This window comes from Petaurus breviceps, unplaced genomic scaffold (genome assembly GCF_028583685.1).
Source record: "Petaurus breviceps papuanus isolate PSGF00001 unplaced genomic scaffold, PetGlider_PUasm1.0 90650, whole genome shotgun sequence".
In the NCBI taxonomy this organism is placed as follows: domain Eukaryota; kingdom Metazoa; phylum Chordata; class Mammalia; order Diprotodontia; family Petauridae; genus Petaurus; species Petaurus breviceps.
In genome coordinates, this window is record NW_027187299.1 from 8,354,387 (window position 1) to 8,377,047 (window position 22,661).

At 38.9% G+C, this 22,661-nt stretch overlaps 2 protein-coding genes across 2 annotated transcripts in view; one reads left to right on the forward strand and one right to left on the reverse strand.

Moving 5' to 3' along the window:
• Positions 1-7,814, reverse strand: part of AGT (angiotensinogen) — a 50,571-nt gene extending 42,757 nt beyond the window's left edge. The window contains exon 1 of the mRNA XM_069064896.1: positions 7,716-7,814. Coding sequence (XP_068920997.1) covers positions 7,716-7,734 — 19 coding nt within the window. The 5' untranslated portion in view covers positions 7,735-7,814. The remainder of the gene's footprint in view (positions 1-7,715) is intronic.
• Positions 1-22,661, forward strand: part of CAPN9 (calpain 9) — a 120,320-nt gene that overhangs the window by 25,662 nt on the left and 71,997 nt on the right. The window contains exon 2 of the mRNA XM_069064898.1: positions 8,040-8,142. The gene's annotated coding sequence lies outside the window, so the exon portion shown is untranslated. The remainder of the gene's footprint in view (positions 1-8,039; positions 8,143-22,661) is intronic.

Here is a 22,661-nt window from a genome sequence, read left to right on the forward strand (position 1 = left end):
TTGCATTTAGTTTTTTTGGATGGGCTGTCCTTGGTTATGTGCCTATATCTTTTTGCCTTTTGAAATATCATATGCTAAGCTTTCTTCTTCTTTATAGTAGGAGCTGTCACATGTTGTATAATCCTTACTGTTTCTTTGGTGTTTGAACTTTTTTTGGCCTTGTATTTTTTTTTCTTTGAGTTTGAAGCTCTGGATTTTGGCTGTGTAATGTTCCTGAGAGCTTTCATTTTGGGGTTTCTTTCAAGAGGTGACTGATGGATTCTATCTTTCCTTTCTCCCCAATTCTAGTTCTGGGGCATAGGGAGCATTCAGGGAGGACTAGCATCTCTGGTGTGAGACTTTGCCAAACCCTTTTCAGGGCTGCTCATCCACTTTGGTGTCTACCTGCTGCCCAACTTTCACCTGTGGCTTCAAGAAGTTGTAGTTGGCAGATGGGCTAAGCCAGGTTGAGGATGGCTGACAGGCCTAAAACCCAAAGGTAAGTTAGAGGGATGTCTACCCCAAGCATGTAAAGACATCCCCCAACAGAATGGGTAGATGAGAACAATTTGTTTAATGGTCATGAAGGTGACTGGAGCAGGCACTGTGGAGTGCTTAGAGCTTGATCAGACATTGAAGAGGTCAAAGTCATCCACTGCATCCTAGGTTATCATCAGTCACCCTGACTTTTGTTTTGCCAGTAGACTTTAATGACTCTGGAAAAGAAAGTGAGGATTATGATTTTGTGCAACTTTGTCTCCCTTAAATCCAATTCTCATGTAAGTCAACTCATCACACATCACATAGTGATGTCACTGGTCCTCTGAAAATTAAAGACAAATGACAATACTACCATATACCACAATGAACTCTAAATGGTAACATTACCTAAATATAAATGGTCATGTCACACACACACAAAATAGAGAAGGAAATACTTTAACTATGGCTAGGAGAAGAATTTTTATCTAAACAAGGGATGACAATAATCATAAAAGATAAAATGGATAATTTTAATTTCATAAAGTTGAAAGATTTTTGCACAAGCCCAATAAATAGTTAGAATTAGAAGGGAAACAATAAGGGAAAATATAGCAAACTTCTCTGATAAAGGATTAATATCTTGAGCTATACAAAGAATTGATATAAGCATATCAAGAGTCATTCCCCAACAGGTAACAGACCAAAGGATGTGAATAGGTAGTTCTTAAATGAAGAAATGAAATTTCCCAACAACCAGATGAAAAAATTTATCAGATCACTAATAACAAGATAAATATAATTTAACTTAGAACTTTGAGGTTCTACCTTACATTGATTGCATTGGAAAAAATGAACAAAGACAAAAAAATTAATAATTGTTGGAGGAGTTATGTGAAGACAGACATACTAATCAAGCTGTAAGTTGATTGAACAATTCTGAAAAACCATCTGTGATACCCAAAACAGATTTTTTGACCCAGTGATTCTAGTATTTGGCATATATCCCAAAGAGGTCAAGGTTAGAGGAAAAGGACCCAAGATACAAGAATAGTTATGGTAGCATTTTTTCTAATAGCAAAGAACTAGAAACAAAATGGGTATCCATCAGTTGAAGAATGACCAAACAAATTTATATTCAAGTGTAATGAAATGTTATTGTTCTATAAAAATAATAAAAGGGATGAATTCAGGGAAACATGGGAAACCTTATGTGAACTGTTTCACGGTGAAATGAGCAGATCTAGGAAAAAATAATTTACATAATGACAACAATCAATGTGAAGGAAAACAACTTTGAAACACCTCAGAACTCTAACCATAGCAGGGAATGTTAGTTACTGTAAAGACTTACGATGAAACACCCCTTCCTCTTCTCGACAGAGAAGTAATGGGTTATGGATGAAGCGTGAGATATACATTCTCTGACATGGCCAAAATGTTGATATCCTTTTGCTGGATATATATTTGTTAGAAGGAAGGCATTCTAGTGGTGGGAGGAGTGGTGTTGTACGAGTAGCAACAAATATGCAAAACAAGCATCAGAAAAAAAATTTAATAGAGAAAAAAAGAAAGGGCAGGCAGAAATTTGCCTTCTTCAAATTAGGTATACATATATTTCTTTATATTTCTTACAGAGAAACATTTCTTTAAAAACAAACTATATGTAAACTAAGTTCATATTTTCTTATACAATATTCTTACTTCTTTGAATGTTGAGAACCAGATTTTAATCTTGCCTCAAAAATTTACAAGTTATATTTCTTTATTTTTTGGTGGGGAGGGGGGGAAGGGGGGGGAAATTGGGGTTAAGTGACTTGCCCAAGGTCACACAGCTAGTAAGTGTTAAGTGTCTGAGGTCACATTTGAACTCAGGTCCTCCTGACTCCAGGGCTGGTGCTCTATTCACTGCACCACCTAGTGGCCTCCAAGTTATATTTTTCAGCTTCTATTTTCTCATGTTTAAATGAAGGGGTTAGATTAGATGGTCCCTAGCATCCTTTTTAGCTTAAAATTGAATTGATGAGCCTATGTAATGTTTGTCTTTGTTGGTGATTGCTAAGCTCACAATATTTTTTAATTAAATGGGTTTTTTTAATTTCAGTAATGTTTTTGTTTTCTGATCAATAATATGAAGACAATAATAAAAAATAAAAATTATTTTAAAGCATTTTACAGATGCGATAGCTAGAACATAAAATACTTCTTCTTCCTGAAAAAAAAAAGAAGCTTAAAATCCAGAATAATTAGATGTTTTTTTAAAGGTAAGGGAGGTGGATACCAGGCGGGGACAAGAAATACATCTAGAGTGGAGATGGCATTTAACAAGAAAAATTGGGCCTGACATACTAGAAAGGTTTTTACAGATCTACCACATCTGTCCTGCTGCAAAATGAATTTTCTCAGAGAACTTTAATTCCTCTGCCATCTTCCAATATCTTGGTAAACCACTCCCATTATTTGATTTCTTGGCAACAACTCTGATGGGTGAAGTCATCTTTCCGACCATGCTTTTGAAGTGTCCCTGCTTTCTAATTTAATAAAGAACTTTCTGTTTCCCCTATTAGAAAGGAGAAAGCTAGCCTGAAAACATGTTTTATTGATTCAACAGGACACACTAGCAGGTGACATTTGTGCTTAGTGCTCTGCACAGTACCCTGTTCCCTCCACTCCTTCCAGGTACTACACATCCTGATCTTCCTCTTATTCTCCACCCCACTCCCAAACTCCCATTTTGCTCCAGTCATTCAATCAGTCCAGGATCTCAGTTCCCACTGAAATGTATCGCTTCATTTCATGCCTATGCATTTTTTTGGCAGGGCAATCAGGGTTGAGGGACTTGTCCAGGGACACAACTAGTAAGTGTCAAGTGTCTGAGGCCGGATTTGAACCCAGTTCCTCCTGACTCCAAGGCCAGTGCTCTACCCACTGCACCAACTAGCTGCCCCTTGTGCCTATGTTTTCTAAGAGGACAAATAACTTAGTTACTCAGCTTACTATTAACTGATGTGACAATGGAAGAAAACTCCCCTACCAGGTAAACGTACATCTTCTATATCATGGACTTAGAACTGGAAGAGATCTCAGAGGCATGTCTTTTTGAAATCATCTATTCTTCATTTCTTTCTCTCTCTCTCTCTTTTTTTTTTTTTTTTTGCTTTTTGGAGGGGGGAAGGCAGGGCAATTGGGGTTAAGTGATTTGCCCAAGGTGGCTAGGAAGTGTTAAGTGTCTGAGCCTGAATTTGAACTCAGGTCCTCCTGACTCCAGGGCTCTATTCACTGTGCCACCTAGCCACCCCTATTTCTTCATTTCTTATAGCAAAATAATGTTCCATCACATTCATATATCACAACTTAATCAGCCATTCTCCAATTGATGGGTATTCCCTTAGTTTCCAGTATTTTTTGTGGTACTACATCCATTTCTATTAAAAACAATAGATCGTTATTCAATCTGTGCTCTTTTTTAGATCATTTATGGAGTATTGTGGGAGAAATTAGTTCCGCTATGATTCATCACACCACCTTTTTAGCTGAGTTTCAGTGATCTTGCATTATCTTGCTTCTCCTGACAACCAATCAATCAATAAACATTTATTAAGCACCTAACAGGCCCTGTGCTAACTGCTGGAGAAAAAAAAAGTAAAATAGACTGCTTTCAAGATGCTTATAATTTTGGGGGGAAGACAACATATATGTATGTATATTGATATGTATGTATCTGTGCATATACATATGCTTGTATATATGACATGTATAAATTTTTTAAAAAAGTGACCTTGTGATGAAGGTAACAACCTTTTTTGGGGGCAGGGTGGGAGGACTAGAAAAGGCCTCTCACAATAGCCTTTTATTAAATGAGCTGAGCCTTTAAGTCAACAAGTGATTCCAAGAGACAGGATTACAAAGAGTATACCAGGTCTGGAAGACAACCTGGATCAGAACTTGGAGATGGAATATAAACCACCATATGTAAGGAACAGCAAGTAGACCTGTATGGTTAGACCAGGGGTGGGGAACCTGTGGCCTTCTAGGTCCTTGGGTGTGGCCTTTTGAATGAGACCAAGTTTTACAGAACAAATGCTTTTATTAAGAGGATTTGTTCCGTGAAGTTTGGATTCAGTCAAGAGCTGGACTTGTGGACCTAGAGGGCCACATGTGGCCTCAAGGTCACAGGCTCCCCACCCCTGGGTATAGAGGACCACACGCCAGGGGGACTCTGACTGTGATGGCTGAATTGAAGAGCCTGCTAACGGGCCTGGATCAGTCCCCCCCCCCCCAGAAAGAAGCTCAAACACACAGGTGTGAGCATTATGTCCTCATTGTAGGCGTGGTATACACCCCCAACCTGGGAACAAAGAAGTGTTCAGTGAACTCAGGGAAAACAATGAGGAAGAAGATTTATGGCTCTATAAAAGCTTATGCTTGGGATAATAAAGTCGGCTCTGTTTTCCACCACTCTTGGAGTCCCTTCTCTTTTGTGCACTCTCTCAGCTCTGGATAAGAGCTTTTTTCAGCCCTGCTGTGGGATGGCAGGGCTCTCAACACCTGGGCTAGCCTATAGAGAAATAACCAAGAAGGAAGAAAGGAAGGAGGAAAGGAGGAATGAGGGAAGGAAGGAACTAAGGAAGGAAAGAAAAATGTAAAAGTGATAAACACAATGACAAGGGCATCAATGTAGACATAATAAAATAGGGGGAAATGTCCATTGAAGCAATAAAGCAATTATGATTAGAGAAGGGCATATTGTTTATTTATTTTTTTTTTAATTTTTTTTTTCTTAAGCAATCAGGGTTAAGTAACTTGCTCAAGGTTACATGGCCAGTTATTTCTGGTTGTGGTGCTGAGTATCTGAGCCTGGGATTTGATCCAGGTCATCCCAACTCTGGAGCCCTCTGCTCTTACTCGCTGAGCCACCTGGCCACCCCTAAGCAATTGGGGTTAAGTAACTTGCTCAAGGCTACACGGCCAGGTGTTTCTGGGTGGATGCTAAGTATCTGAGGCCGGGATTTGATCTCCAGGTCGTACTAACACTGGAGCTGGTGCTCTTATTCGCTGTGCTACCTGGCCGCCCCCATATTGTTTATTTATGTTGAATCTTTTGTTCGTTTTTAGAAAATGTCCCTACTCATTTCATAGGCCAATAGAAAACATGAGAGAAGGAGACAACGGCTGCTCAGATTCAGATAATTTGAGTATCTGATGCTCTCCACATGGTAAATAAGTATTGAGGCTCTAAAGAAGCGAGACTGATTCTCCATAGGCTTCATGAGAAATGTGAGTATCATTACTAATCATAGCCCATTAAAGGAGATAAGGGTCAGAGGGGAGAGGGAAAGAGGAAGCTTCTCTTTGATCTCTTGACCTTCCCTTTTCCAAAGTAACCAAGCACTTGGGAATCTTCTCTGGAATATAAAAAAGGACAGTCTTGCCTAGGCTGCCACCCTGAAGTGGTGTTGCTAGCATGAGATGCATAGAACCATATCTCACAGGACCATAGCTATAGAACTGGAAGGGACCTCAGAAACCATCTATTCCAATTCCTTCATTTTACAGATGAGGAAACTGAGGCCCTGGGAGATTGAGTTTGCACAAAATCACACATCTAATAAGCATTAATGGGGGATATTGACCTAAGTCCTCTGACTAAAGAGTCATTGCTCCTTCCATAGTACCACATTACATACCTAGTTAGTGCCCAGTAAATATTTGATCAATTGATTGAACTTCTTGATTCAAGACCTAAAAAGTCTTTCCTTGCAGTAGCCCAGTATAATGGAAAGATTACTAGCCTGAGAATAAATGAATGAATGAATGAATGAATGAATGAATAACACAAGTCCCATATTGGTTGTCTACCAGAAAAGGGTAACATTCCAGAAAGTTCCTGAATAGATAGAAGGGGAGAGATGCATGATAGAGCAGATATTAAATATATTTGGCAGAAGGCAAAAACCTGAGGTTTCCTTGAGATCATTGGATTTGGAGTTGAGGGACCATTCCTCAAATCCTGGCCCTACTACTCATTGCCTCAGTGATCTTGGGCCAGTCCCCTGATCTTTCTGGGCCTGTTTCCTTATTTCAGAATGAGATTGTGGGACTGGATTTAATATCTAAAGTTCTTTGTAGCTCCTAGTCCTATGGAGCAGAATAGAAAAGCATTTATTAGGTCCTTACCATGAACTGGGATCCTATGAACTTGGGCAGGTTGTACTTATCTCCCTGAGGCTACTTTGTTATCTCAAGAGTTGGATTCAATGATATATTCTAGAATATAATATAGATTAAAATCTAGGACTAGGCATTCACATTCCCTCCCAAAGAAAAACTAAACACTTGAAAAAGAAAGTCCAACAAGAACACTGTAATGGTCCCTAAACTTCATCCTCATGGCCGCCAATCCCTCCATATCTGTTCTCTCCCAGGACATCATCCCTGCACGGTCTATGTTCTCTTCCCTTCCCTATTGACCCCTCAATGAACCAACTCAACTCTAAATGATTTTATGCTTTGTTGACTGTTACTTTTTGACTATTATGCATTGTCTACCCCCCCCCCAAGAGAATATAAGCTCCTTGAGGGCAAGAACTGTCTTTCTACTTGCACTCTAGCACTTAGCAGAGTATCTGACATATCATAAGTGCTTAATAAATGCTTCTTGGGGTGTCTAGGTGGTGCAGTGAATAGAGCACCTGCCCTGGAGTCAGGAGGATCTGAGTTCAAATCCGGCCTCAGACACATAACACTTACTAGCTGTGTGACCTTGGGCAAGTCACTTAATCCCAATTGCCCTGCTCCCCTTCAAAAAGCAATAAACAAACAAACAAATAAATAAATGCTTCTTGACTTGAAATACCCCCAGGTGGATACAAATTCTGAAGTATCTGTGAGAGCAAGTCTGAAAACGCCAGACAGTGATACCTCTATTAGGTTAGTTCCTTTATTGAGAGAGTGGTTTGGAAGCAATTTCCAGTTGCTACAGCTTAATTAACTCCATCTTTGTCCAAAAGTCATCCTGGCTAGTGCCAAGGACTACAGAAGCTTTTGAAGGGCCATTCCTCTGGAGAGAAGCTAGAAATGAATTGGAGGTTCTGAGAAGCTCAGCCAATGATTTATTACTTACAAATGAGTTTCAATTAGCATTTGCTCAGTGGGCTCTCTTTAGTAATTACATTTGATTTAATGATACTATTTGAAGGCCAAGGGTTGCAGCTGTGACTAGGAACTGGAAGTAGATTGAGCCCCAGTTCACCTACCACTTGTCCATTTGCACATTTCTGCCTTCTATATGGAGAACTCCGTGGGCACTGCCTGGACCATTCTGACAATAATACAGGTGGCATCCATCAATACCTGTTGTACAAAGGGAGAAAAGATCTTAGAAAGGACCCTGGTTTTCTCAAGTCACATCATCATTGATCATAATCATCACCACCACCACCACCACCACCAGAAACAGTACTGACCCAACCCTCTTGACTTCTACAAATCACCTCTCACCCACCCCCTACTTCTCCACTCTTCATGCTAGGGGAATTAATCCACTCAAGTTTGAAACACTTTTCTCTCCTGATTGGCAGGTGAAAGACTCTGGATCACTTGTAGTAAATAGTGTTGACCTTGGAATCAGAAAGACCTATATTCAAATCCTGTCTTTGACACTTACTAGCTGTGTGACCCTGGGTAAGTAACTTAATATCTGCTAACCACAGTTTCCTCATCGATAAAATGGGAACCTACCTCCCAAAGTTATTGTGAAAATCAAATGCAATAATGCATGCAAAGCATTTTTCAAATCTTAAAGTGCTATATAAATGCTATTATTTTTATTATTATTATTTTATTATAGAATTATTATTGCTATTGTGGTCAATCATCATCATCGTGCCATCTACAAGGAAACCATGACTTACCCAACATAGATATCTTGCTATTTGACCTAGCACTTCAAATATATCCTATCACCACATCCCATTTTCACCTCTTCCTCTACAAACAGTAATTAAATTAAGCATTGCTACCACTGTTATTGGAAAAGGTGTGACAAATGACTGCCCTTTGATTCTACCCACAATCCCTGTGATTTCTCAGACTTTGCAAAGCTCCTTTCCCTAGGCATCATTCCCTCAGATGTGTTCTATCTCCCTACAAGAATATGATTTCCTTGTGGGATTGCCTCACTCTTTTCATTTTAATCCCCAATATATAACCCAGGGCCTGGATCATTATAGGCACTTAATAAATGCATATTCATTCATTTATTCATTCATAATCCACCAAGGTCCTGTTTTGTTTTGATGGTTCATCATGCTGTGGCAGCTATCCAGAGTTCTTAAAAGCTGTGCAAATAAAGTCCAAGTACTGACATGTCCTCCCAAGATGGGAAGACTTTCAGTATGGGCCTAGTAATGAATTGGAGTGTATGGGGTGCTCAGGGAAGACTAGCACCTCTGGTGGGAGGGCTTGCCTAGCCCTTCTCAGGATTGCTTATCCACTTTTGGTGTCCACCTGTCAACTAACTCTCACCTGTGGCTCTCAGAGAAGCTGAACCATGCACAGCAGGCACACCCTTAGCAGCAGGCTAAGCCAGGTTGAAGATGGCCTCAAAGTCGTTGATGAATTACTTAGAGGAATGTCTACTGTAAGCATGTAAAGATTTTCCTCAATTGAATGGGTAGACAAGAACAATTTGTTCCAATGGCCATGAAGGTGGCTGAAGCAGGTGCTGTGGAGTGCTTAGAGCTTGGTCAGACATCAAAGATGTCAAGGTCATCCATCTACTGCATCCTGGACCATTGTCAGTCATGCTAACTTTTGTCTTACCAACTGGACTTCAATGACTCTGGAAGAGGGAATGAGGCTGACAGTTTTGTTCAACTCTGTCTCATTTAAATTCAATTCATGAATGAGTCAAGACATTACCCTGAGATATCATTGATCCTCTTCAAAACAAAGGACAAACAGTAATAATGATGAGCTGTGCTGAGCACTCAAAGACCAGCCTGGCTAAATTCAGAAAAGATCATCAAATCAGAAAGCCATCCTCCAGAGACTATGAATTTCTTTGGCCGCAATTACTCATGAAATATGTCCACTAACGTATGAAAGGATTATGATTTGCTCCAGGGGAAAGAGCACTCATAATTATGAAATCATGGCTGTTTTGAAAGATTAAGAAAGGAATAATAATTATTATTATTGTTGCTGTTATTGGCAACATGATTCAGCAGACCACTTGGAGTCAGCATAGCCTGGGTTCAAGACCAACCTCTAACATATTAACCATGTAGTCATGGGTAAGTCCCTTAACCTCTCTGTACCTCAGAGAACTCCAGAAGTTTCCAGAAGCTGCTGTTCAACGTCATTGAAGAGAGTTCCCATACCAAAGAAATCAGCATTCTAGATCTAACCAAAAATAAAATAAACAAAGGCTACCATTTATAGCAGTCTATGACTGTTACAAAGCACTTCACCGACATTATCTCATTTGATCCTCACAAAAATTTGGCAAGGTAGGTAGTGCAAGTATTGCTATCCCCATTGTTCAGATGAGGAAACAGGCTCAGAGAGACTGGGCAGCCCTAGACCTTAAATTTTCAGACTCTTAAGTCTTGAGCTTTGGGATCTGTTTACAAGATCAGGGTCTTGATCCAAGCCTTGACCCCTTCACATGTAAAAATGACACCTGTTGGGATGGGTAGGTGGCAATGAATAGAGCACTGGCACTGGAGTCAGGACCTGAGTTCAAATTCAGCGTCAGACACAACACTTACTAGTTGTGTGACCTTGGGCAAGTCACGTAAACCCAATTGCCCTCCAAAAAGCAAAAAAAATACCTGTATTTCACATGTGTCAATTACATTTTTCTTTTCTCTACATCAGAAAGTACCCTACAACAGGTAGTCTTTCCACAGTGAAAAGATTGAATTGTCCTGAAACATTCTACTTTTTCTTACTAAAATTAGATTGCCTTTCTTTTTTCAACCCAATTCCTACACCAACGAAGGAAGCTGCAGTATCAAGTAAGGGAGAATGAAACCCTGCCTCTACCCCCAGTCTTTCCTCCCTGTCTCTCACAAATGGTTTTAGAGTTTCTCAAAGCTGAATTTTCCCCAGTGCTTCTGAATGCAGTTGTACATAACCTGTATCTTTAACCAAAAATTAAAAAGAGCCTTGAGGAAGGAGAAAGTAAGTGCCAAAAAATGAATGCGTGTAGAGCTGAGAATGGACAGCCCACCTGTTGGATTTGACCCGCTAGAGTCTGAAGGAACCCACTATGGTGCATTTTTTTGAGGACTCTGCCCTCTGGTGGAGAATTATTGTCAATGTCACATCAGGTTGGCAATTCTAGTTGACGGCCAGGGATGGATGCAACTTGTGGTAGGTTAAGATCTTTCCTGGTATGAGACAATCTTCCCTCTGGAGATGAAGTTTGTTCCTTTGGCAAAGCAGGCTGCTCTGGAGTCATTAAAGTAACAGCTGCTCAAAAGTGATGAATGCTATGCTTCCTGCTTCCTATTATATATTCCACAACGCAAGAAGTAGGGACTTTGCATCTCTGTTTTGAACCCTGGTATACAAGCAATTCTAGACCTCTGGAGCGAGAATCAAAGAATTTGAGTCTGAATTTGAGTTCTGTCACTCACTGCCCTGTGATCTTGGACATATCTCTAAATTTCTGTCTTGATTTTCTTAGCTGTAAAAGAAGGGCACAGGACTAGATGGACCTATAAGATCCCTCTCAATTTTAATTTCTGATGCCAATTCTCTCTTGGGGTATTCTGAAATCTCCCTCGAAATTGTCCTCAAATCAAACTAAGTCTAAGTCATTTTAAGTTGAAAAATAAATACAGGGGCAGCCAGGTGGCGCAGTGAGTATGGCGTTGGGAGACGCCAGATTGGTTCCGACCTCAGATACTTGGCACCCACACAAAATAATTGGCCTTGTAACCTTGAAGAAGTTACTTAACCCCAATCACTTAAAAAAAAAGAAAAAGAAATACAGATTGTCTCCAATCTTTGGTTCATTCTAAGCTTTAATAGCTTAAAACTACATTAATATTTTTGGAACATATGTGGAATAGCAATTTAGAAGGATGGGGACAAGTGGGGGAAATAAATAATAAATAAAACCCTGATAGAAGGGAAAACACTAATTTAGTGGGAAGCACTGACAAAACCTAAAGCTATTGCAGATAAATAGTAATAATATTAATTCCATGAAAGTCATCACCATGTTATCATAATCCAAGAATGCCAGATACAGACAGATGATTTTTTAATACTTGATTTAAATAGTAATTCAATTCAACAATACTTTCTACCCCCACATATATGAATTTCCTCATTGGGATTGTTAGTGCACTTATTCAATGTCTCCTATGTTAGTGTTTGGTATAAACATTGTTAAGCAAGATCACCCTAGGCTAGTTCCATTGATTAATAGATATCTATTTCCAACACATTTATGACCTGTTTGAAATATTGTAGCAGCTGGGCTATTAAGCTTGAACATCATCAGCCTTATCTAGAGAAGGAACATGAGCATTTTCCTTGATTAATTTTTTTTAAACAAACAAAAGAAAGTGGAGAAACTCAGAGTCCTGGAAGTAGAATCTTCAAGGACCAGATCAGGCTATTCTCCACTCTACTGTTTTTGTTTCAAGTTAAAATTTAGATAGGTGGTCAGCCAACTGAAATGCTAGCTTTCTCTTCTGAAAAATCATGGAGTGTTCTTTACCAAACTGTTCAAATCATGCTTTAGATAAAGCACCCACATAAATGATGCTGAATTGGAGCTTCAGCAGGTACTGGACTCAATCGCAAAATACAAGCAGCAGAGAATTGATCCATACTTGTCTGCATCTCATTGATAATGAGGTTGACACACACATTGCCAGAGTTAGCTTAGTATTTGTGAGGCTCCAAAGAAAAGTATGGGAAAGAAGAGGTATTAGACTGACTACCAAACCGAAGGTTTACAGAGCCATTGTGCTGACCTCATTGTTGTATGCCTGTGAAATCTGGACAGTATACTAGCCACCATGCCAGGAAACTGCCAGGAAACTGAATGACTTCTATTTGAATTGTCTTGGGAAGATTCTGAAGATCACCTGGCAGAATAAGGTACCAGACACTGAGGTCCTTACTCAAACTAAACTGCCAAGCATGCAAACTCTGCTTCAGAGAGTGCAATTCCAATGGGATGGCCACATTGTTCGAATGCAAAATGTACGCTTGCCAAAAAGACTATTTTATGCAGAACTCATACAGGACAAGTGATCACATGGTGGTCAGAAGAAGCAATACGAGGACACTCTCAAGGTCTCTCTTGAGAATTTTGGAATTGATTGTGTGACATGGGAGACACTGGCACAGGACCACTCAGCATGGCATGCCCACATCAGAGGAGGTGCTGTGTTCCATGATCAAAGCATAACTGAAACAGCTCAAAAGAAATGCAGGATGTGCAAATTTAGAGAATCCACCCCAACTGTTCACATGGACTATTTGTGCCCAATCTGTGGTAGAGCGTTCCAAGCTTGTATGGGTCTGATCAGTCACAGTCACAATCTGATCAGACACAATGAAACTTGTTATTAGCATAGTGACATCATTTTGATCCTCTTTGAAAACGAAGGACAACAACCAACCAAGGTTCAATCACACATGCAAGATGGTTGCCTGGAAGTTTGCCTCACCAAATAGTGAGCTCATCCTCATCAGCCGTTGAGCCCCAAGTTCACTTTATGGACCAATTTCTGCAGGAAACCTTTCCTGGTGCCCTTAGTTCATAGGATCTGGGATTTAGAAGTGGAATTAGTTGTCTGTACTATCTCACTCCTCAAATTATCTTGTATGTGTTTATCTGTTTACATGCTTCATTTTCTAGTATAGCAGTTCTCAAACATTTTGGCCTCAGGGCTCCCCTACACTTTCAAAAATCATTGAGCATTTTCTTATAGAACTTTTCTTTATGAGGTTATGAACAACAGTGTATTGGAGCCAGCTCTTACCAATTTACAAGAGCTGAATGTTAAATTTTCAATGTGAACATTTTCAAGCTCAGAAATCAGCAAATGCTTCAAATTAGAACATGACATTGTTTTGGTGGTTGTCTAGAATTTAAAAAGTAATGGAGAAACTGCTAATAACATTAAAAACATTAATAACATTAATAATGTTAAAATGTCAAGGGTATTTTTTTGTAGATCCAGTTGTACAACATTTACCAATATGCCACTGATTATATCCACTGATATTTACCATATATGAAGTTCAAAAATCTTAATATTATTATAAAAATAGTTTTGAACTCACAAATGACCCCAAAAGGTCTTGTATTTTTACATATGGTGTGTAAAATATTATGTTTATATTTGTAAATTTGTATGCTAACATATGTATATATCCAACCTTTGTTTATGTGATAGGAGCTGTTTATATTATAGATGCTTAATAAGTGGTTAATAATATGTCATAACATTATATATGTTACATTGGGATTATTGCATATAATACACATGTAACTATGCATATGCATATATGTCCAGGTTTTGTATCTCTAGCACCTGAAACCTTTTACATAATAGGTGCTTAACAAGTGGTTAATAAATGGTTATTGAATTGAACTGTTATTAAATTTAATTGCTAAGGCTAAGCCCATGATACTTTCAGATATTATTGAATCATAGTGGCATCATTATGATGATTGTCATTATAGCAATAGGAATTATTAGTAACATACAAATAATAAATCACACTGAGATTAATATAATGTTTGTGTACTACAACCCACAAGAATTCTATAGGGAACAGAATTCACCACAGCAGGTAGAATTAGACACAATACACACAATATATTAATGACCAAAATTAAAGAAGAAATTTTATTTTATAAACAAGACTAATTAATGGTATTTAGTAAAGAACACAAAGTAAACCACTTGGGAATTTACCAAGGGCTATACAATTGCAATAAGCAATCACTATTGCTTTATAATATCTCATTGAGGGATAGGATATGACTGACAATCTGTGATTTTACAAATTGTCTTTTCATAGAAATTCAAACCAATAAATTTGCTTCAGAAGTCATGTCATAAAGATTGCAATGAAACTTTATGAAAGCCATTAGCTTACAAGAGAAAAATAGACATCTTCTTGAGCTATTCATCCAGGCAAACATACTGTGTGTTTGCTGCTTAATGCAGCCTTCCCAAAGTGGAAAAATATATCATTCACGAGGAATTGAATAGAGTATGTCAAAGGAAGGAAATCGAAAGCAACGATGGATGCAATGCCAGAAGAGATGCAAAAGGATAAATCATCACAGGCTGAAAATACTAATTTTTAAAAAGAAGATGCATAGATATATACCATGCACTAAATAAGCGATATAGATCACAGCACCAGAAGAGAATTCATATAAGAAGGATTTTTTTTCTTTACAAATCAATTTTAACTTATATAGATTAAACTAGAAATTCTGGCAAATTGTAGGGTAATTTCACTGGTGGGGAGAAATGAGGGGTCACAAATGATATTCTGCCTCAGATGGAGCATTCTCTAGGTGACCTCCAGAAAGAAGCAGAAGGAGATTTATCATCAGGTCAGGGTTGTGGTGGGATGGGAAAAGGGCAGGACTCTTATAGCACAAAGTAAGCCCTAGGAAAAGGAAAGGACCCCCATGACCATGTATAGCAATTGGTTAACAGAAGACCTCAGGGCACATCAACCCCAGGTCAGTGGACTACCAAGGGATAGAAGTTACCCATTGAATAATGGCACCTTAGAACATCACTCCAGTTGCCACACTGTAGTTATAACTGTGTGTACAAAAGTAGTAATACCATATAGAAAATCTCACAGATTTATACATAAAGGTATAATGAAACACTATTAGTATTTTATTTATCCCTCATCTTCAGAATAAACTTAACTAGTTACTTCAGTCAATCATATGGCATGGGCTATAGGTACTTTAAAAAAAACAAACCTTTCTCTCCTCTGAATGCTCTTCAGCTTAACAATGTCCTTTGTAGTGATGGAATTCTATTGTACTGTAAGAAATGATGAGCAGGATGGTTTCAGAAAAACCTGGGAAGATTTGAAGGAATTTATGCAAAGTGAAGTGAACAGAACCGGAAGAATATCATACACAATGACAGCAACATTGTTTGAAGTTCAACTCTAAATGACTTAGCTATTCTCAGCAATGCAATGATTCAAGACAATTCTAAAGGACCAGAATGAAAAATGCTATCAACCTCCAGAGAAAGAACTGATGGAGTCTAAATGCAGATTGAGGCATACTTTTTTTTTAATTTTTTTTGTTGTTGTTGGTTTTATTTGTCTGTATCTTCTTTCACAACATGGCTGATATGGAAATATATTTTACAAGCTGCACATGTATAACCTATACCAAATTCCTTGCCTTCTGAAGGAAAGAGCAGGAGAGTGAGGGAGGAGGAGAATTTAGAATTCAAAATTTAAAAAAAAATGAATTTTTAAAATTATTACACATAATTGGGAAAAATAAAATATAAAAATTAAGAAACAAAACAATGTCCTTCCTAAACTGTGGGGCCTTGAGCAAAACACAATATTTCAGATATTGTCTGGCCAGGGTAGAGGAGAAGAGTCATTGTTTCCCTAATCCTGGATGCTATATATGGCATAAACTCACATTGGGATTTTTTTCCTATCATATAACACTATTGATTCATATTGAGCTTTCAGTCCACAAAAACCCTCAGATCTTTTTCAAAAGAATCACTGTCAATCAATCGATCAACAAACCTTTATTGAGCTCCTACTATATGCCAAGCACTGTGCTAAGTCCTGGGGATACAAAGAGGCAAAAGACAGTTCCTGAACTCAAGGTGTTAAGAGAAGAGAAAAGTGCAAATAAATAGATACTAAGTAAGCTATACATAGGATAAAAAAGAAATAATTACCAGAGGGAAGGCACTAGAATTAAGAGGGGGTGGGAGTCTTCCTATAAAAGATGGGAATTTCATTGGAACTTAAAGGACACTGGATAAAGGAGTATACTTGTACCCATGGAATTTATTTTTTGAACCCAAATCAGAGACTTCAAGTAAATTCCTATTTAATTTCATTTAGTTAGTTCAACATAAAGTTTATCTTGTTGAAATGTTTTTGTATCCTCATTAAAATTCAATATGTTTGTTATCACTCCAAATATTGTGTCATTTGCAAAATGGAAAAATTTGGCAACTTCATTTTTATCCAAGTCAGTGATTGTGTGTGTGTAGTAGTAGTAGTAGTAGTAGTAGTAGTAGTAGTAGAAGTAGTAGTAGTAGTAGTAGTAGTAGAAGTAGTAGTAGTAGTAGTAGTAGTAGCAGCAGCAGAATCAGGCAAAGCACAGATCCCTGTGGCGCTACATCAGACACCTCCTTCCAAGTTATGTGGAACCATTAATGACCATTTTTTGAGTCTGGCCATTCAACTAATTCAGAGTCCACATAATTGTACTATCATCTTTCTACCTTACTTGCCATGAAAACAAGCCTGAGTAATTTTGTCAAATGCTTTACTAAAATCTATGTAAACTATGTTTATAGTATTTTTCTTAGCTATCACTCAAATGATATTGTCAAAAGAAGAAATGAAATGTTTCTGGAGTGACCTCATCTTGATGAAGCCATGCTGTTCTTAAATTCTGCTTTCCCCTGTGTTCACTTCCCGCCCCTGTAATATTTAACCACCAGGGGGTGCTGTTAGCCATTCACTGAAGAGTCTCATTCTCTACTGATTTGTGCATGCCTTGCTGGGATGAAAGTGCCAGGTTAAAGCTGTGTTTTCTCTGGTTCCTATAGGTCAATGAAACACTAAACCTCAACATTGTGTCTCTTTACAGGGTTTCCACTTACTAACGTGTGTGTTTGAAAATCTATCCAATCAAGGTTATCTCTATGCCTCCATTGATTGGCTAACCCAACTGCCTTTTGAACTGTAGCACTGCAACAAACATTGGCGGTGGTATAATTGAGTTGGATCTTCTAATGAAGCAGATCAACGTGCCAGAATTCTGTACGTAGATTTTCCTCTTAGAATAGAAATAACAAATAAACAAATTGTACTTAATAACTAAAGAACAAATGTGTAATAAAACACAAATATCTACCAAACACCTGTGAGCTCAATAAGCTCCTAGATCCTAGAAGCCCCACCAGATATGGACCCAGGACATAGTCATACAGACGTAGGCAATATTGATATCTAGGACATAGACAGTCTGAGTCTTCCCTTGAGTAGGCTAAAGAGTACACAGTTCCCTCCTGATTCTGAACTTTGACTTTCCATTGCCCTCAAGTGCAGGCACAGGAACCCTGGAGTTAAGGTCTTAGTTCCCATGACATGGGATACAAAATTTGGGCTCCAACATGAGCTAGGCTTCAGGTGGTTTGGTGGTTACTGGAGAGTACCTTTGATCTCATGTGGTCATACTTAATTTATTACAGAGCATAGTTAATTGAGTCCATAACCAACCTAGACAAGGGGCAATGATGCCATTATCCTTGTGTCTTTTTCTCATGTCCTTGAAACCTGTTCCTCTTGAACAAGGGGCCACTTCTCTGCTTCTTCTGTGTCTTTTCTTGCTCCCTTAGTCCAAAACCCTACTGCTTCTCACAGCAAGGGGAAGAGGAGGAGGAGGAGTGAATGGAGAATAAGGACTGTTTGTGTTATAAATATGTTCTTGAATTTTGCCCAGAATAGAAATCAAACTCACTGGCCCTAATTCACAGACTCTCCTCCCTTTATAGAAACTGAGACATTTGACCTGTAGCTGCTCTTGCATTTGCCCAAATCCTTTAAAGATCACTGAGAGTGAGTCAGAAATCACCTCCTTCAGCTTGTAGTTTTTTTAAATAATTTGGGAGGTAGTTCATCCATTTCTTGTGACTTTAGTTTATCTAGGGCTGTTAGGTGCTCTCATACCATCTCCTATCAAAAAGCAAGATTGGCATTGTATTTCAGATGAGATTATCAGTCAACTTCATTCATTTATTTTTATTGGTTTATTTGTTTCCAAGTAGTCTGCAAGAAAAGTTTGCAAACTCAGCATTCTTAAGAACACTGAGAGGCAGAGAGAATCAATGAGACAATATGCAATCAAAATTACTCTAGGGAGTTCCTTTGGGTTAAATACTGGGGAATGTTAGAACTGAAAACAGGAATTTGTCTCAAATTTCCTCTGGTTATTCTCAGGACAAAATCAGCTCTTCTGCTTGACTTTTGAAGTCCTTCACAACCTGGGCCTGGCCAACCTTCCTAGGCTTTTAAAAATTACTCTTTTTCACCTGCTGTCTCAACCAAACTGACTTCTTGCTGTCTCTCTCTATAACTTTCCTCTCATCTCCAAGTCAAGGCTATGACATAGCCTGGAATGTGTATATGCCCTCCTCATATCTGCCTCATGGGATTCCTGATTACCTTTGACCTTCAGCTTAAGCACTGCCTCTCCATGCAGATTTTCCTGTTCCCCCCTAACTACTAGTGTCTCCCCATACTCTCCCCCCAAGATTCTACTTTCTATATATCATATATTTATATGTGTCCATATTACTTCCTTAATTCAGGGGAAGCTCCTTGAGAAAAAGAACTGTTTTATTTTTGTCTTTGAATCTCTAACACTTAACACAGTGTCTGGCACAAAGTTGGTGATTAGCAAATGTTTGTTGATTGATTGATTGACAGTCCCAATACCATGCTCTTTCTGCTACCCTATGTCAAACATTTAATACTTCCTCACTATAGTATAAAAACCTAAACAACCATAATATTTTTAGAAGCAACATTTTTATAGCATAGAGAATAGAAAGTAGAAAGGACAAAGCAAGTGGGTTTCAGGTCAAGACCACCCAGGTGCACAAGACCCCACTCCAGGCTGTAAATCAATTGATTTAGAAACTGGAAACTATATTAGCAGCCTGTTTAGATGATTGTTAGCTGCTCAAAGCAAAAGCATTGCTAACATGATCAATGGTCCCTGTGAGGGCTCTATGGCTGAACTTCACTCACATCTCTAGACTTTGCTCTTACTGATGACAATGTCAAGCTGGTTAAAAAATGAAGACCTCCACCCCCTCCAATGATAACACTATCAACTTTGACAATTTTTTTTCTCTAAAGAGTAGAAAATATCTCTCAGTGACTATCCCTTGAGCACATTATGGGGACTAGACTTGGATACTGGGTCAGGTCCAACAACCCTTAAAATAGAACTCTGTCCAGGCAGAGGAATAGAAAACGAGAGAGGGATGCCAAGGGGTTTTCAGTAATCAGTGAGTGACACATAAATGATTCATACAATTAAAATTTTTTTTAAAACAATCGAGGTTAAGCAACTTGCTCAAGGTTACACAGCCAGTTATTTCTGGGCGTGGTGCTAAGTATCTGAGCCCGGATTCGATCCCCAGGTCATCCCGACACTGGGGCTGGTGCTCTTACTCGCTGAGCCACCTGGCCACCCCTAAATTTTAATAGTATTTTATTTTTTCCAATTACATCTTTTTTTTTTTAAGCAATTGGGGTTAAGTAACTTGCTCAAGGTTACATGGCCAGTTATTTCTGGGTATGGTGCTAAGTATCTGAGCCCGGATTCGATCCCCAGGTCATCCCAACTCTGGAGCCGGTGCTGCTACTCACTGAGCCACCTGGCCGCCCCTCATACAATTGAATTTTAAAAATCAGCAAGCATTTATTGAGCACTTAGCACAGTGCTAAGTTCTGGGTATGCAAAAGTGAAAAAAAAGAGAGTTCTGCCTTCAAGAGGCTTACATTCTATTGGAGAGAAAACATGTACAAGTACATGTACGAGATAGAACATGGAGTAATTCTGGGAGGAGACACTAGTAGCTTGGGAGGGTGGGGCATGTATTATTCACAGCTGTTAAACTTGGAAGAGATGTTAGAGATTGACTTGTCCAACGTCCTCTTTCATAAATGAGAAAGCTTAAGGGCCTTATCTCTTGCCTAAGCCCAGGAAGCTAGGAAGTAGCACAATCAGGATTTGAATTCAGGTCTTGTGATTCAAATTCCATTTCGGTTTCCTGGGTTAGTCCTCTTGCTGTGTTCTCTCCTTTGGAGTCTTTTAATCAGAATGAAAATGCAGTTCAAGAATCACCTAGATGACACAGTTCTAGAACAATAACAAGGCCTTAGGAAGGCAGAATTCTTCTAGTCTTCAAGGACACACTAAGCTCATAAGAATGGTACTCCTGTGGGCCCTGGAGTTACTGGGAGGGGTAATTAATGGAAATATAAAGCACTCAGGGGCTAGAAAGCATTAAATAATAGCAACACCCGTATAGCTTTTTGACAGCATTGGATTTAGCTCTGGGGCCCCTTCTCCATGCAGCTGGGTCTTTGGAGGGGAAGTGCAATAAATGCTGATGTTCTTTTCTCCCAGATACAAATGTCACCAGAAATAAATGGTCTTTATGCCACCGCACCTGCTCTCCTTCATGGTGCCCTTAATCAGCTCCAAGCAGCCTTGCCTCACTGGGCTCATGGGGAGCTAAGATGCTGGCAGCTGAATCCTTTCCAACAGAGGCTCATTTGACTGCTGTCATAAATGTAATGTGGCCCCAGGGTCTGTGGTTCCAACATCTAGCTATGAAAGGGCATGTGAGAAAGAGTGTGAGAAGAAAGTCTCCCCAAGGAGAGCTTGAAATATGAGATGAGAAGACATGATACATGAAGGCTCGGGAAGGTGACTGATTGAGGCAGCTGATGTCTGGTGGTGTGGATATAACATGGTCCTTTGCACAGAAAGTCCCCAAGCCAGAAAGGAAGCTCTTGTGGGTTTTGAAGTTACATAAATGCTAAATTCCTATTCAGCCGCTTGAATGTAGTGGTGATCCTAGGCTTCTCTTTTGTTTTGTTTTGCTGCCAAGTTAACTCAGCTCCTTCCAAACCCCAAACTTGATTCACTGTGTGACCTTAGAAAAATCACTCTCCCTCTTTGGGCTTCATTTTCCTCCAGCTATAAAATTGAGATCATTGACAGATTATAAAAGTTGAAGAGTGTTGATATTCAATTAGATCATATTTAGAGTTTTTATAGTACAGAAAGTGTCACTATCTGAAAATGGGACTTATTCCTGAAATTTCTTACTGGGATTTATCAGAAATACTATAGATGGGATCTCGGCATTGGATGGAAAATTGTATTAGATGGCCTTTTAATTCCTTCCCAATTCTAATATTCTAGCTTCTGAGCTTCTAAGTATACCATCCCTCTGTCATTTTCAGGTCCTTGGAACCTGCTTGAGTCTACCATGTATTCAAAAGCCCTCCACATGAGCCCCTGCTTTTGACTGAATCTTATTCTGACCTAGCCAGCTTATAGCAGGTGACATTATAGTAAGGCAAAACTGATAAAGCTGGGGGGCAGGAGGGGAGATTATAAGCATTTGTTATGGGCTAGGCACTATGCTTTACAAATATTATCTCGTTTGATACTCGACAACATTCTGTGATGTTTAAAAAATTCAAGAGACAGTTTCTGGATAATTATTCATTTTATTAATGCTAGCATTTTTATTAATAAAAGGAATGGTCATTTGACTATCCTTTTTGGACCAAAGACCACTCATGCTGGTTAAGTTCACAGTTTTCATGCCCTTTGAAGAGTGGGTGCTCCTGAGGGTGGCAATCAACTCTGCTTGATTAACAATTATGGGAGAATGAATACTATATTGAGAGGTGGACTTATTCCAATGAGAGTCTTGAGACATGTGACACTGAGCACCCAAATCTTGATCAAAGAGACTTATCAATTTCCATATCACTCATCCCACCAAAGGGAGAATCCACATTTTTCCAGAGCTGTTTGAATAAACACATGAGCAGGAATCCATAAATTTACCTAAACTTAGAATTTCTTTACCCTCTTTGATTAGATCTTAGCTTTCCTGGCAGGGTAAGTCTTGCCCAAGATTTCCCACAATGGTTGATTTCTGATTGAGGAAGGAGAAAAGGGGGAAAACTTTGGTCCTAATTCAACAATCACTTATTAAATACAAGAGAGAAATAATTTTTTTTTCAATTCCCTGAGAGGTAGGTCCTATTAGTATCCTTATTTTACAGCTAAGGAAACTGAGGCTGACTGAAGGTTAAGTGACTTGCCCTGGGTCATATAGCTGGTGTATGAGGCTAGATTTGAACTC